Below are 15,099 nucleotides of genomic sequence, written 5' to 3'. Positions count from 1 at the left end.
TTCTTGTGAAAGGCAGATGTGGAAAAGCTCTCAGCTCATGTATTTGTTCTTTAGTGAAGCCCCTAAAGGAGTGTGGGCTGCCGCTATTGGCAAATATGGGCTGTATTTTCAAAAATATTGGGAGATGCATCCTTGATCTAGAATATTTCTTGTGACCAAAGTTGTTCATGGATGACATTTGTGCTTATCTGAATCATAACGATCAGGATGGTCTGGGCTGCAGCAATTCCTCTGATCCCTGGTTGTAGACATGAGCTCCAGTTGTCCAGACATCTCAGATAAAAAAGCTCTCGACTGGCATTAGTGTAGAACACACAGACATACCAGAATGAGTAGAAACACCCCCTTTCCCCCACAGTACAATATATTTTTTGGAGTAAAGTAGCCAAATGGATCACCTTGCTTCTAGACAGATACAGTGGTAGGCTTCTGATTTATTTCTCTGTGTCCCTCACCTCACAGGCTACCAGTGCAATTGCCTCTCCCAGTTTACAGGAAGGAATTGTGAGTCGGAGATCACAGCCTGCTTCCCAAATCCCTGCCGGAATGGAGGCTCATGTGATCCCATCGGCAACGCTTTCATCTGCAACTGCAAAAATGGCCTGACGGGAGTAACGTAAGTGACCCTCTCCAAGTGGGCAACAGGAGCTTTTCAGTTCAGTGATGGTGGGCTTTTTGATCAGGCATTTTGTACCCAAAAGCTAGCAAAAAATTCACCTAGCAAAAAATAACCCAAAACTTAGTGCTTATTGCAAGTCTAAGCTAATGATAGCTGAGAAATCCATGAGGCTTGGCTGTTCAGAAATGCTTTTCTGAACCTGGCCTCCTAAATTATTGTTTCAGGATGTTATCTCCAGTTTTCACCAAGATATGCACATGTAAGTGTTAGAGGCTTTTTGAGCAATCCCATAAAGCCTGTGGAAGCTGCTATGTTGTCTTTTTTTTTGAAAAATGGATCAATTATTTAGTCACCTTAGCCCTGACATAAAAGCCTAATTTATTGCATACATTTTTTAAAATCTCAACCTTGATCTACTTGGTGTAGAAACAGGAAATCCCCTGACCTACCCATCAACATGCTTTTTTCTCATCTGGTTTGTCTACTGTTTGTACTTTTTGTTCTGCCTTTTTCTTGATCACCTCTTCTTTCCAATTCTCTTCTCTCCTTAAGGTTCCTATTCTTTTTTTTCCCCTGTTTCTCTAATATTTGCTCATTTTATCTCAAGCCCTAAATAATTTTTATTGCACATGGGTTGGGGCAATCCCAAGCACAAATACAGACTGGGCAGAGAATGGATTGAAAGCAGCACTGAGGAGAAGGACTTGGGGGTGTTGGTTGATGAGAAACTCAACGTGACCCAGCAATGTGTGCTCACAGCGCAGAAAGCCAACCGTATCCTGGACTGCATCAAAAGCAGCGTGGCCAGCAGGTCGAGGGAGGTGATTCTGCCCCTCTGCTCTGCTCTCATGAGGCCCCACTGGGAGTACTGCCTTCAGCTCTGGGGCCCCCAACATAAGAAGGACATGGACCTGCTGGAGCAGGTCCAGAGGAGGGCCACAAAGATGATCAGAGGGCTGGAGCACCTCTCCTATGAGGACAGGATGAGAGAGTTGGGGTCGTTCAGCCTGGAGAAGAGAACGCTCCAGGGAGACTTTATAGCAGCCTTCCAGTACCTGACGGGGGCCTACAAGAAAGCTGGAGAGGGACTTTTTACAAGGGCATGTAGTGATAGGACAAAGGGTAATGGCTTTAGACTGAAGGAGGGTAGATTTAGATTGGATATAAGGAAGAAGTTCTTCACCATGAGGGTGGTGAGGCACTGGAACAGGTTGCCCAGAGAAGCTGTGGATGCCCCATCCCTGGAAGTGCTCAATGCAGGGGTGTTGGAACCAGATGATCTTTAAGGTCCCTTCCAACCCAAAGCATTCTATGATCCTATGATTCTATGATTTTACACCATCAGTATATCCTCCTCCTAAATAAGTACTCTGATTTTTTTACTATATTTTTTCTCAACTATTTTCTCCTTGAATCCTCCTGATATTCTGTATTGAATCCCATGGGATGGTCCAAAAACAATACAAAAAAGGCTGAGATTCGCTATTACATTCAGTGAGCCTCATTAGGGTCAAAGAGCCTTTTTTCCTATCATATGCTTTAAACTCTTATTTCCTTCCTGATGTTTCCATTTTATTGTCTTAAAAAGCCATGGAATATCTGTAGAAAAAATTAAATACCATTAAATAATATGATAATAATAAGATCATTTGCCAAGCACCAGCAAAGTGTTAACTGTAATGGTACCATTTTGACAAGATAAGTCGGCATGTACAAGCTGGGCTGTTTGCTAGGTGTTCTCCAAACTCCAAACTCTCCTTTTCTTCTTTTAAGGTGCGAAGAAGACATCAACGAGTGCGAAAGAGAAGAATGTGAAAATGGTGGCTCCTGTGTCAACGTATTTGGTTCATTTCTGTGTAACTGCACCCCTGGCTATGTGGGGCAATATTGTGGTCTCCGCCCCGTGGTGGTTCCCAATATACAAGCTGGGCATTCATACGTTGGCAAGGAGGAGCTGATAGGAATAGCTGTGGTCCTGTTTGTCATATTTGTGTTGATCATCCTCTTTATCATCTTTCGTAAGAAAGTATTCAGGAAGAACTATTCCCGCAACAACATCACGCTTGTACAGGATCCGGCTACTGCTGCCCTGCTCAACAAGAGCAACGGCATCCAGTTCAAGAACATCAGGAATAGCGGAGATGGCAGAAATATCTATCAAGAGGTTGGACCTCCACAGGTCCCGGTGAGGCCAATGGCCTATACCCCGTGCTTCCAGAGTGACTCAAGGAATAACCTGGACAAGATAGTGGATGGGCTTGGCGTGGAGCACCAGGAGATGACCACGTTTCATCCTGAGTCCCCTCGAATACTGACGGCCAGGCGGGGGGTGGTGGTGTGCAGCGTAGCTCCAAACTTGCCTGCTGTGTCTCCCTGTCGTTCTGACTGCGACTCCATCAGGAAGAGCACGTGGGATGCTGGGACAGAAAGTAAGTAGTGCTGCTTGCTGCTCTTGCTCTTCCTTACCATCGGTAAAGGTTGCCTTCAAGGTGCAGCAGATACTGTGGCACAGGTACTCTTAATGCTCCAACCTTATACACTTACAATTGTTACATTTCTCCAAGAAGTGATTTGGTTTAATTTTGAAAGGTTATAATTAAACTAGGCGTACAAGACTTCTACTTCTGTGCATTAGGTATGAGTAAATGCGTTTATTTCACTTGTTCAGAAAGCACATATGAGTAAGTGCTCTGAGCGTTAGTTCTTTGAGTGATACAATGCAATCATCTTTCTATTGGAAAAAATAATTTGGGGCAGAATTCTCAAATATCAACTCTGCTAGGTTTTGGCAGTTTGTCTCCCAAGGGAGTTAAAAACATTTAAACCTTCTGCAAGAAGCAATTGTGTTTTGCAACAGGGACAAATGAACTAATATTCTCTACATCCAGTGTCTATGAAATGAAGCAGAAAATCATACACTACTTATAGCATCACCTTTTCAGTCCACTCATTCCCATATGCATTCAGTATCAGAGTGATTACAGAATTTTTGATCCCCACACTTACCCTATTTGTGCACTGATAACACAGTGCCCCCTCCATTCCTGAACAAATTGCTGGAGATGCAGCAAACTTCACATATTCTGTCATAGCAGGAAATACGAGTTTGCTGGGACAGAGTTATGGCCCTACGTTGTCTGTCCTTGCAAGTCAGAACATGTCATATGGATTGGGAGATGTTTGCTTTAGCAAACATCTAGGGTTTTTTATGATGTTTTCTCTTTTTAGTAACTTTCCTTAATGCATCTTCAACCGCACTGCAACATGGCCAAAACCAAAACTGTCAAATAAAACTCCATGATCCAGAAAATTCCATAATCCCATAGTTTTAGGCAATAGGAACTAAGGAAAAGAGAGGCACTGCCTCATACCTGTGCCCTGACCTGCGCATTTTCATCTAAGGCAGCACATTGGCTAAGCTCTTCTAGTGAAAAACAGGAAAAAATTTTCATTTCTTTGGGCTGTATTTCACAGTTATGTTGTGGCTGACCTTTTTAACCATTAAATATAGTTTTGCTGATTGAAAGCATCAGCATGCCAGCCCCCATACGTCCTCTGTTCTGTATTCTCTTGAGTGTTTGTGCCACAGATGCTGCTGGTATCTGTATGAATTTCTGCACAGCATGAGGCCATGCCATGGAGATGGACCTCAGCTGTCAAGGAGTGGAAACCAGTGCAGCTTCGTTACTGCAGCACTCGCTCTATCTACTACATACCCTGCTTCTCAGCAGGAGCAGATCAGCCCTTACTGTATGGAGGTGCCCCATGCTGGGTAGAAATATCTACAGCTAGCAGGTGAAGAGCTGTACTTACGTGTTTGCAGCACCTGAGCTCGTTCATTCATAATTAGCTCAAGTATCTATCTCGGTGCTTACCATGGGGGATAACTTTTTGTGTTCCTTATTATCACTCATACAATGTATTTTTGAATGTGTTTATTCATGTGTGTTTAATTACATGAGAATTTATACCATAGGCTGCAGTTACATTTCTAAACTGTTGAGTTTAGAAGAGTTGTCAAGATTGAATATCCCTGATGAAAAGCAATGTAAATTGAAGCATAATCTATTATATGTCAGCAGTAGAGCCATTAAAATCTGATCCAAGGGCCACTGATATGAATAGAAAGATGCACAATAACTTTCTTGAGCATTGAATGAGCCTTTAATGAGGCTCTCATATTAGGAGATGAACAGTAAAGATAAATGTAACTGTAATCTCTTGTATAAGATGTTTATACCACGTTTTTTAAGTTATCATTTTCTTTGCTGCTGAGACTACCTGTCATCTAAAAAGGTGATACTGAATATAGATGTTTCCTCCTTGATTACAGTGGTGTCAGCCACTGGAAAGACTCTTTGGGCTTCAAACACTTCAGAAGTCTAGGTATCTTCATCAGCTGCCTTCTTGACCAATAGGTCGTTTCCTCTGTCTGAAGGAAATAATATTATTCTGGCAAAAATACTAGAAGGCTACTTTTTGGCAGGATTTAAATGGCTCTGTGGTATAAATAGACAAATGTGCATATCTAGAGAGTACCATTTTGCTTTGTTTTTGCTGTCAATGAAGGTAAAGGTGTTGATGACACTGAAGAAGTGACCTGTTTTGCAGGAAGTAATAAAGGCAGCAACTCTGAAGTACAGTCCCTCAGCTCCTTCCAGTCTGATTCTGGTGATGATAATGGTAAGAAATGGTTTTATCTTTATTATGCTGGGGACAAAGCTATTTACCTCTCTTTCTCATATTATTGAAAACATTTAGATGACATATAGAAAACCCTTTAATGATGCTAGAAGTCTGAAAGTCCTGTTCAAACACTCATTTTGTGTCCATTTTTTAAATTATAGGAACGTAATTAAAATCTTGATGCTTGGAGCTGTTGTATCAGTACCAAGCTTTACAGTGAATTAGAGGTGTGATACAGCAGAGTCACGTTGCCAAGGTATAAGTTGACTAGTAGGTTGCAAGTGAAACTGTAGAATTTATATCATTTTCCCTCTTGGAAGAAGGTGACTTTCATGTTTCATCAGTCAAATTAAAGGGAACTTGTGTGCCGTTTGCCAGCTCTCATTCATGGTCCCAGCAAAACTCTGCTGGTGCTCAGCAACAACAATGAGCGGATGAGCCGGTCCCTGGTGGCTTGGCCTCTCCCTGGCAATCACAGCTCAGCAAACAATAGAGCACCATTAAGTTCTTGCTCGGTGCATGTTCATTGCCTGCTCTCATGTCCTACATCATTATCTCAGTGGGTGACATGGGCAGAGCCATACACAGCCTGAAAGAGGCCTACAAAGTCAGAGCAAACCTTTATTCCTATGGCCCATGTATGTGGAGCGGTGGGTCTGAGAAAAGGCAAGATGTTTCTGCCAGGGAGGGATGATGGATGTCAGAGAAGCCTCATTCAGATACACAGAAAAAGATCAGCACAAAGAAGTTGCACTTAGTTTCCTCAGCAGCCCGTTAATGAACTGTCTGGAGACTCAGTTCCTCAGTCATGTCATGCAGCTCTTCCCTAGGTACTCCTAAATGTTGAAAAAAGCACTTAAAGAGAAGTGCACTTGCAATTCCTTCTGGTTCAGTTGTGGCTGAAGCAACATGAGTATTTTTGTCAAGCTTCTCAGTGCTTTTCTGCCCCTGCACCTCTAAAAAAAAACTTTTGTGTTTTTTAGAATAATTATTAGAATTATTATCATTTTAATAGTATATATTTATATTATAATTACCTTTAGAATAATTATTCAGGTGGTCATTTGTTGTATGTGATTACTTTTTATATCACACAAATTCTAATTAGGCTTTTCAAGCATCTGATCCTGCTCCCATTCAACCAGTGATACGGTACCCACTGAAGCTGGATTGGACCTTCTGTGCCCGCTCATTTTTTGTGAAAGCTGTATTTAAAATATGGCCTTTAGAGATAACAATTCTAGTTCAGGGTCTAAACAAATCCATATCTTCAGGGAGAATTAGGGAAGGAACTTAAATCATCTGAGTCGTTTTGCAGAGGTCAATGCAAGATTGCACGGTCTGGTTTTCTTGCAGCAGTAGGGAGGTTTTGCAGTAAAAGAGCTGAAAATATAAATACAGGCATAAGTAAGCATATACATGCTCATATACATGTACGTAGGGGCTAATGGATATCCCTCTTGAAGTCATAAATCCTTCCCCTTCCTGTCATTTTAATTCTCTGTGCTTTGCATCCGTACAAAGGTTAAAATGTTGTCAGTGAAACTGCAACAAATGCAATTCAGCATCCACGCTCTCTGGGGAGACAGGACGGGCTGCTCTGTCTCCAAATTCCTTCCTCCAAAGCCGAGAGCAATGCTGCCAGGTGCTCACATGGCTAGCAGTGGGGACAGGCTTGTGTCATGCTGCTGTACAAATGACTGTGCCGACACTGTCTTGTGAAACTGGTCAATCACTTCCGACTGGGGAAACCTGTTTTGCACCTGAGAAGCACTGAGACGCATCCTGCTGGAGTTGTGAACAGCCCTACGCTGTTCAGTTTGTATCAGTGCAGGCAGCCTCCACTCACCCTCTCCACTTGGAGGCTCCTCTTGGAGCCTTCTCTTGCTGGGTCGAATAAGGGTTGTCTCACCATGCAGACTCTTTTTGGGTGTGATTTTGAGCCTGCTTTTATTTTTTCCACCTTATTTCTACTGAATTTAAATTGCTCAGCTCCCCTTGTCTTGCTGAGAGTAGTTAGCAGTATTTTTTGTGCTCAAAAAGCAAAAATTTTTATTAGCCACAAATTTAAAAAAAAAAAAAAAAGTTGCCCACTTTCAGCAATAACATTTTGAGAAGTCATTTCAAAGGCAAGTTACAGGTTTCCATGGTAAGCTATTTTGAACAGGGCGGGGGGTGGGGGTGGGTGACAAAAGTGTATTTTTAGGTTACTGTTTCACTGCAGGCCAATGGGTGGTTTTACTGGGAAGTGCAAGGAACTGCTGTTGAAGACACCAATGTTCTACCGCCAAGCAATGCTGGATTTGGGTGTGGCCTTGCACTGAGGTGCCCGGGGTAGAAGTTTCCCTCCCTTCTGTGAACATGCTCTGCTTAGCACCCAGCAGAGCCCTTAGTTGCAACGAAGACTGTGCTGGCCCTGATTTTTGACCTTCTGTTCTTCACTCTCAGTTGTTCTCCTGTATGGCTGCCCTCCACCTCTTTTCACAGCCACACAGCAGCTAATTACATGGAGTCACTTATTTTTCCATAATGTTTATTATGCATTAGCCAATAAAAGTCTCCCTTCCACCCCTACTAATGCTGTTAATGACATAAACATGCTCAACATAGACGTAGAACATGGTTTCTTTGTTCTTCTCAAAGGCTCTTTTTGCAAAGCCTTCACAAGGACTGAGGAAATTGGATGAGACCCTTGATCCCATGCCCCAAATTTAATAAAGACGTCAAAATAATCAACATATATTTGAATGGCACTATTACTGTTAACATGTTTCTTGTGACCTCTAAGACTATTGGCTGTGTGAAACAAAAAAGTATGTCTTGCCCAACATTTCTGGTCCCTTTCTTAGCCTGCTCCAAAGCCTGCTGTCTTTCTCATAATTAAAGACAAAGGAAAAGGGATGGATCCAGTACCCACTGAACCAGAGCTTCCCCTCTCATTTTAGTGGGTTTTATTTCAGGTCCTCAAAGGCAGAGGTGTTACTTGGTCCAAAATGCAGATCATCCAGAGGACCACACATTGTAGGCCTGTTGGTCTCCATGTTAAACAATTGTGCAGTCTATATTAACTATATCAAGGGAAAAGTATGTTTTGGTAAAACACCTGCAGAGAACACACAATGCATTTGTGAAAATATTCTGTCAAACACAGATCAAAATTTGAACCAAACCTACTTGGATGTGTCCTCCTAATTATAGCAGTCTTGCTTAATGTCCCAGAGGTATTACATGGCACGGCACAAACAGTAAATAAGTAAAACGTTCCTCTTAGGAAATAGGTTGAGCTTAGCACCATTTCAGATGGTGTGATGGTCTAAAAGATAATGATCCCTTGGAGCACATGGCACCATCTCTGGAGACCTTTAAGCACGAATGAATTAGAAATTAGTGTCAGGTAGACAAGATACTGCTTTGGTTAATTGAATCAGCTGGTCAGTCTGCTTGAATTTATGAGGTGACACACATCATCCGATATGCCTTTCCGGAAATGCTGGTTTGGAATTTATCACCACTCTGAAAATGTATGGGATTATCTGAAATGAAATGTCCTGCAACACACTGCATAAATCATGCATTGGTCGGCAGCCGTTTTTTTTTTCAATGTCAGTTCTCTCTGTTTGAGAGAATTTATTGTGATAACATATGATGTGTGTTTTAAATACTAACCTGAAGCTGTCCTTCCCCTCCCTTTATTTTCTGCTTTCCCTCCCCTGCAAGCTTCCATAGTGACTGTCATACAGCTTGTCAACAATGTAGTTGACACTATAGAAAATGAAGGTATTTAAATTTTTTTCTTTCTTGTTATGCAACAATGCTTCCTGTTTTCATTGTGAAACATTCCAGCAGAACCTCACTAATCTACGCTGACCAGCAAACCAGTGGCAGGGATGGGGATTTACAGATCAGCATGTTCACCAGCAAACACAAGAACGCCAGAATGAAATACCACAATGGAATGGAGATGGTAGAAAAGGTGTCAAGGCCTTCATCCTCTTCTGTTCAAGTCAATGTTTTTGCTTGCTTCTTCCCATTGCCTTCAGAGAGAATAGGATTAGGTTGATAATGGAGCCCAATCATTGAGATAATCATGGCTGCGGAGGCTGGGAAACAGGAGAAGACACAGGAAGGCTGTAAAGTATCCCAGGCTGCAGTAAAGCTGGGCTGTGCACTCCAAAGGGACCACGTGGAGAGGAGCAAAGTGGTGGTAGGCAGGTGGCTGGTTTCTCTCAGGTAACACAGTGTCAGACAGAAGACATGTAGACACAACTCCATGGATGCCACATAGCAAGGCAGCCTGCCTGCCACTGCCTTTCCCCTGGGACTGATGTTCCCATTGAATAAAGCATTGCAGTTGGGTCCAAGGACTCAGCTCTGCCACTGACCTCCTGGGTAACCTCAGGCACATCATGTTACAAGTGAACTGGTTTCCCTACCTGTAAAACAGGAATATCACGATATTCCTCTTCTGTAAAGCACTGAGGAAATGTGATGTATCATAGATAAACATTACTTTTATTTATGTATGCAACATTTATCTTATCCTTGGGAAAGTGTCAGCTCAACATCAGCTCAAGTTATGCACAAGTCCAAAATTTCATTTGTCTTTAGCAAATTTAAGCCAGGTATTGCAGACTTCAGCTAATCCAGTCTGCATAATGCTTAAAGATGATCAAGTAAATTATTTTCATGAAATGACTGATCTTTTTCTTGAGCCAGTGTCATAGTAACTTTGAAAAGCACTTTTACTCCTAGGTAGTGATAGCACTTGAATATTTGTCTACAGTATATTTACTGATTTCCTGAAGTGTAAGAGTGCCATTCTTCTCACCATCAAATAAAATGAACTAGCCAATGTTAATTGAAAAAGAAAGTTCCACTCAAAAGATAAAAAAATAACCTTGAAAAGAAAGCACAGACACTGTAAATAGACTTGCCTTCGTAAAGGAAATTTTAAGCAAGTACATTGGCTTCCCATCATGCTTTACAGGTCAGAAAAAGCAAGTCTGGCAGCAGTTTCAAGAGGCTGTCACTGAAAACGCTTTGCCCACTTCCCAGTTCCTTATATGAGACTTATGACCCTTGGATGGTCTGCAGTGGAGCTGGTGAAAGCAGTGAATTGTTAGCTGCACCGGAGCTCCCGGTGCATGGCAGGCAGAATCGCTGCTGCGGAGCCGCAGGAGGACGGGGCTGCTTCCCCAGGGAGCTGCTGAGGGTTGTGCGAGTCAGCAAATTAGTGAGGTTCTCCTGGATCCTGAAACCATACAGCTGAGAGGGACCTGACGCATCTTGGGTGCAATGTCATTACACTGACCGAAAGACAGCAAAATCCGCTTTACAAAAAAGAGAGAAGTGAAGAAGAAGAGTGGTTAGGGCCGGTTCAGACACTGCTACTAAAACTGCAGTAGCCTCAACCCTCCTCACCCCAGGCTAACACAGGACAGGTAGAAAGCTACTGTCTGGCTAATGAGCTAACAAAGAAATCGCCATCACCACATATGCCATGTGGTGATAAGCAAGGGCAAGAGTGGTGTTAATAGATGGAGGCCTGGAGAACAGTCTTCTCTGCCCTCATCTGTGGCTGAGCCCCAGAGGTTTAGTACTGTAATGCCATAAAGGTCTATTTATCTGGCCAGACCTCCTTCAGCAATGCAGTCCAGAAACCTTGCCCAGTGACTTCTTGCATGAAGCCCAATAACGTGGCTGAACAAGAGCATCTCATCTAGAAAACGCTGCAGCTTATTCCCCGCTCTTGTCTCACATAAAACCTCTTTCCTTGCTCTCTCCCCGACCCCTGCACCCTCTCCATACTGGAATGCCTCTCTCCCCACCGGCTAGCATGGCAGTGCAGGTGGGAGGTGGGTATGGGGTTGCGGGGCATTGTAGCTGATGGCCCCATTAAATGGCTTTGTATTCTATTCTATTCAGGTTCTTATACCGTGCCCATCACCATGGTATCTGAGCCCAGGTGGGCCCAGATTTGTTTGAACCGGCCCTGAGAATGGTAGATTCTTATTTTTCTGTTTCAAAGTGAACAAGTGAGAGAGAAATGTACTTTGCAATTATAAACCGTAGAGATGGTGGATAGCCCTTTTTGTATTAAGAATTCCATCTCTAATGTAATTCCATATCTGTTCAGTGAGGGTAAATAATTAAGATATGATAGAAAAGGAATATAATACACGACATAATCATTTCTTTATGTATGTCTGCATTTGACTGGGCAAGCTTATCTCGTACGCTAAAATAAAGAACAATTAAAAATCCTATTAAAACGACACCGAGGCAACTGTACTTTAGAAATTTGCATGCAGTTTTGTATTTTCACGTGTAATACTATGCTGGTAACAAGCTCTGAGTTACCAGTTTTTACTTTTCACTTTGTATCTGACAGTGTCTGTTATGGATCAAGGACAGAACTACAACAGAGGTGATTTTTCTGAGACGCTTTCTGCCTGTTGGACTGGGCTGGGGTGGGCAGGGCACCGACTTGATCTGTTTTTTTCTTGAACTGCTTCACGTGTCCTCTTTTGTTTGAATTCTGTTGGGTTCAAATGCTGCATGAGAATGGCCAGCCACTTTTTTTATTTCAGGATCCAGTTTTCAGTCAATCAGATTTGCTTGCACAACCTCGTAGCATCCTAAAAAGCAGAATGCCTGAGAGTGGCCGTATTTTGTTTCTTTGCTTGTTTGCATTAGCATCATAATACAACATTGTTCTCCTTCCCTGCCCCTCTGGTCAGAGCATGACTGACCTGTGTCGATGGCCTGTGGCGCATGCTGTGATCTGAACGTGCTATGAGGACTAAGAGGCGAGTGCATGCAGGACACTTTGTTTTCATTAGTGGCTCCATCCTAACAGAGCATTGTGGTTCTCTTTCCTGCTGCAGCGTATCATTGGGATACCTCTGACTGGATGCCAAGTGCTCGCTTGTCCGACATTGAGGAAGTGCCCAACTTTGAGACGGCAGATGGAGGCTCGGCTCATCATGGCAGTACCAGAGAGCTGGAAACAGATTACTACCTTGGTGGCTACGACATTGACAGTGACTACCCTCCCCCTCACGAAGAGGAGTTTTTAAGCCAGGACCAGTTACCACCTCCTCTTCCAGAGGATTATCCGGACCAATATGAAACCCTCCCACCCTCGCAGCCGGTCTCAATGGCAAGTACACTCAGCCCCGATCGCAGGCGACGGCCGCACTTCCACCCTAGCCAATATCTCCCTCCTCACCAGTTCCCCAATGAGACGGACACCACAGCGTCTCAGACTGGGAACGAATTTAGTACTTTTGCTGTTGGCCCAAGCCAGAACACAGAAAACGTTAGTGCAGGTAAGATGCCCTTATCCTTGCACAACTCTCTAGATGCCTCCTCCTCTGATGTCTCAGCCAGCTGCGGCTTTGATGACTCCGAAGTAGCCATGAGTGACTATGAAAGCGTGGAGGAACTCAACCTAGAAAAAGTTCACATTCCATTTGTGGAGACTCAGCATCAGACACAAGTGTAAAGGAAGCTCCCCTCTTCCTCTTCTTCTTCTTCTTCTTCTTCTTCTTCCTCCTTCTCCTCTTTTTTTTTTTTTTTGGTCATTTGGTCCAATCAATAGTATAAATATTGAGAAGAAATTTTGCTGAAGGTGTATCTATATATATTGGGCAAGGCAAAAATACAGTATAATCCATTATTAACTTGTTCAGAAATGATACTGTATGTGCAGACACGAAGAGACCAATTGTGTTAAGTATTACACATCACAAAATTGTTACAGACAATCTGGAGAGTATGTACCTTCTATTTATTACCAAGAGTAAAACTCAGCTTTTGAGGCAGGGGGAAACAACAATTGCTAAATAATTTCTTTCTCTCCTCCAAAGTTCTTTTTTTTTTTTGTATTGTATTATTAAAAGTGTTACAGTGTTATGATCTCCCCACAGTATTAAGGAACTGGTATGGATCATTCCAAGATGCACTGTTGCATGAAATTTCATGTCAGCGAAAGAGTGGAAGCAATTGATCGCTGAGGCTGCTGTGTACAACATGTCAGATGGCATTTACAAATTGACCTATCAAAGACAAGCAACCAGTCATTTGTCCATAAATATTTATCTATACTTTTGTTTGTTACATAGCACTTCATTCTACTTTGTGTGCATATAGAGCAACATATATACAGCGTATATCTACTCCAAATTGGCCTACTTTGGTTGCCATTTTTTAAAGCCTGATGTCAGATGTGTGTGCATGACTTCACCCATGAGGACTTCTAGAAATGTCAGAGTTTGGCTCAGTAGTGGCCCAGTTTTGCCCCAGCTGTGTATGCGCATCCTCCCTTGGCTTCTGTATGCAATGTGAACATGTATCTGAAAACATCGGGAAACCTAACTACCTACAAAGCGCTGCTGATTTCTTTGAAATTGCTTGCTTCGGCAATCGCCTCTTTAACAGCAGTCATTGTGCTACAATTATTGCAATAAAATTAGTTGCAATTAAGTTGTATATAACACTGCTGTAACCTCAAATCGTTAGCTTAACGTCATTTGGCAAATGTCGATCCTTAGAGTTTACGGGATGAGTTCTCAGCTGCTGTAAACTGACTTAGTCAGTGGAACTGCATGGATGGGCTGCGGCCAAAGATCTGGCCCTAGATTTTCCGCTGGATGTGTGATTTCATAGGATTTGAGGACTTCCAAAGGTTGTTTGCAGACTTCAGAATATTGTTGTGGGATGAGGAAAACCACGGCATCAGTATGCTTTTATGCTTCCCTCAGCCTGATTGGAGTAAATGGCCTTTCACACTGATTTGGTGTGAGCAGCTAAGAGCAATATGGAAACACAGGATTTTCACGCAATGTATTAAAGCAGATTATACATCCCTGTTGCTCGGTGCTATGAGAATGTTTTTGCCACTGCATTTTACAGCATCTGTACACCTTACACAGTGAATGTGAGTCTCCAGTCTGCATTACTGCTGGGGTTTCATCCATTCCTTCCATGGCATAATTCAGTCATTCTGAAAAGCTATTGAATACATAAATCATTGTTATAGATGAACAGATTCATTAACAGGTTTCCTCTGCTGCTTTCCATGTCCCGTCTCATGGTCAAACATCTTAACTGAATAGTTTCAGTAGTTGTATTCCAGGGCAACATGTTCTTGACTGACTTGAGTTTCACTCAAAATTAAGTTGTGGGCCATTTCTTGACATACAAGAAGTGTTTATTCACAAATTGCCCCCAACAAAAAGAAATTATTAATTGAATGTAATTTAAATAATTGCAGCTTGTAACACTTTTAATAAAACAGGATTTCTAAAATTCTCCGTGTAGGTATGTTATGTTGCTGCTTCCCTCCAACAGCTTATATAGCTGTGAAAGATTGGTGTAGATATTTTCTTTGGGATCATGCAGCAATTCTTCACTAGAAAACATGTCATTATAAAGGTACATGAATAAATTGAGTGAACTTCTAGAAAGACCACGTACTGCACATACAAGTATTATCAAGTACTTGTCTGCAAATAATTCCTGTCCATTGAATTTATGAATGTCACTTGGTCTTCTCAAAGTAAACATGCTTCTGTAAAAGTGATATATTCTGAATGTGCTCATGGTGTGTTTCAACCCCTTTTCCCTGCTATTATCCCCATGTTTTCAAGAAGAAAAGAAAGACGGAAATTTGTATCACGATTGCAAGGAACTGAGGGATTTGCCAATAAGCTGTGAAATGGTTTGGCAAGCCTAAAAGCACAGATAGAGGATGACTCGCATTGTTCATGAACTGTATGTTGCAGGAAAGC

At 42.3% G+C, this 15,099-nt stretch overlaps 1 protein-coding gene across 6 annotated transcripts in view; it reads left to right on the top strand.

Moving 5' to 3' along the window:
* The window catches only part of FAT3 (FAT atypical cadherin 3), a 323,469-nt gene extending 308,578 nt beyond the window's left edge, over positions 1-14,891 (top strand). For 2 of the 6 annotated variants that reach the window (XM_087758042.1, XM_087758039.1), the window contains 6 exons: positions 463-616; positions 2,393-3,048; positions 5,189-5,302; positions 9,023-9,082; positions 11,697-11,732; positions 12,193-14,891. In XM_087758042.1, the coding sequence (XP_087614168.1) occupies positions 463-616; positions 2,393-3,048; positions 5,189-5,302; positions 9,023-9,082; positions 11,697-11,732; positions 12,193-12,812 (1,640 nt within the window). In that variant the 3' untranslated portion in view covers positions 12,813-14,891. The remainder of the gene's footprint in view (positions 1-462; positions 617-2,392; positions 3,049-5,188; positions 5,303-9,022; positions 9,083-11,696; positions 11,733-12,192) is intronic. The other 4 variants (XM_009470374.2, XM_087758044.1, XM_087758041.1 and 1 more) reach the window with 3 other exon arrangements.
* Positions 14,892-15,099: the final 208 nt, after the last annotated feature.

Source organism: Nipponia nippon, unplaced genomic scaffold (assembly GCF_047370975.1).
Source record: "Nipponia nippon isolate SJK-2023a ecotype South Korea unplaced genomic scaffold, ASM4737097v1 scaffold_2, whole genome shotgun sequence".
In the NCBI taxonomy this organism is placed as follows: Eukaryota; Metazoa; Chordata; class Aves; order Pelecaniformes; family Threskiornithidae; genus Nipponia; species Nipponia nippon.
This window is presented reverse-complemented; position numbering and strand designations above follow the sequence as displayed.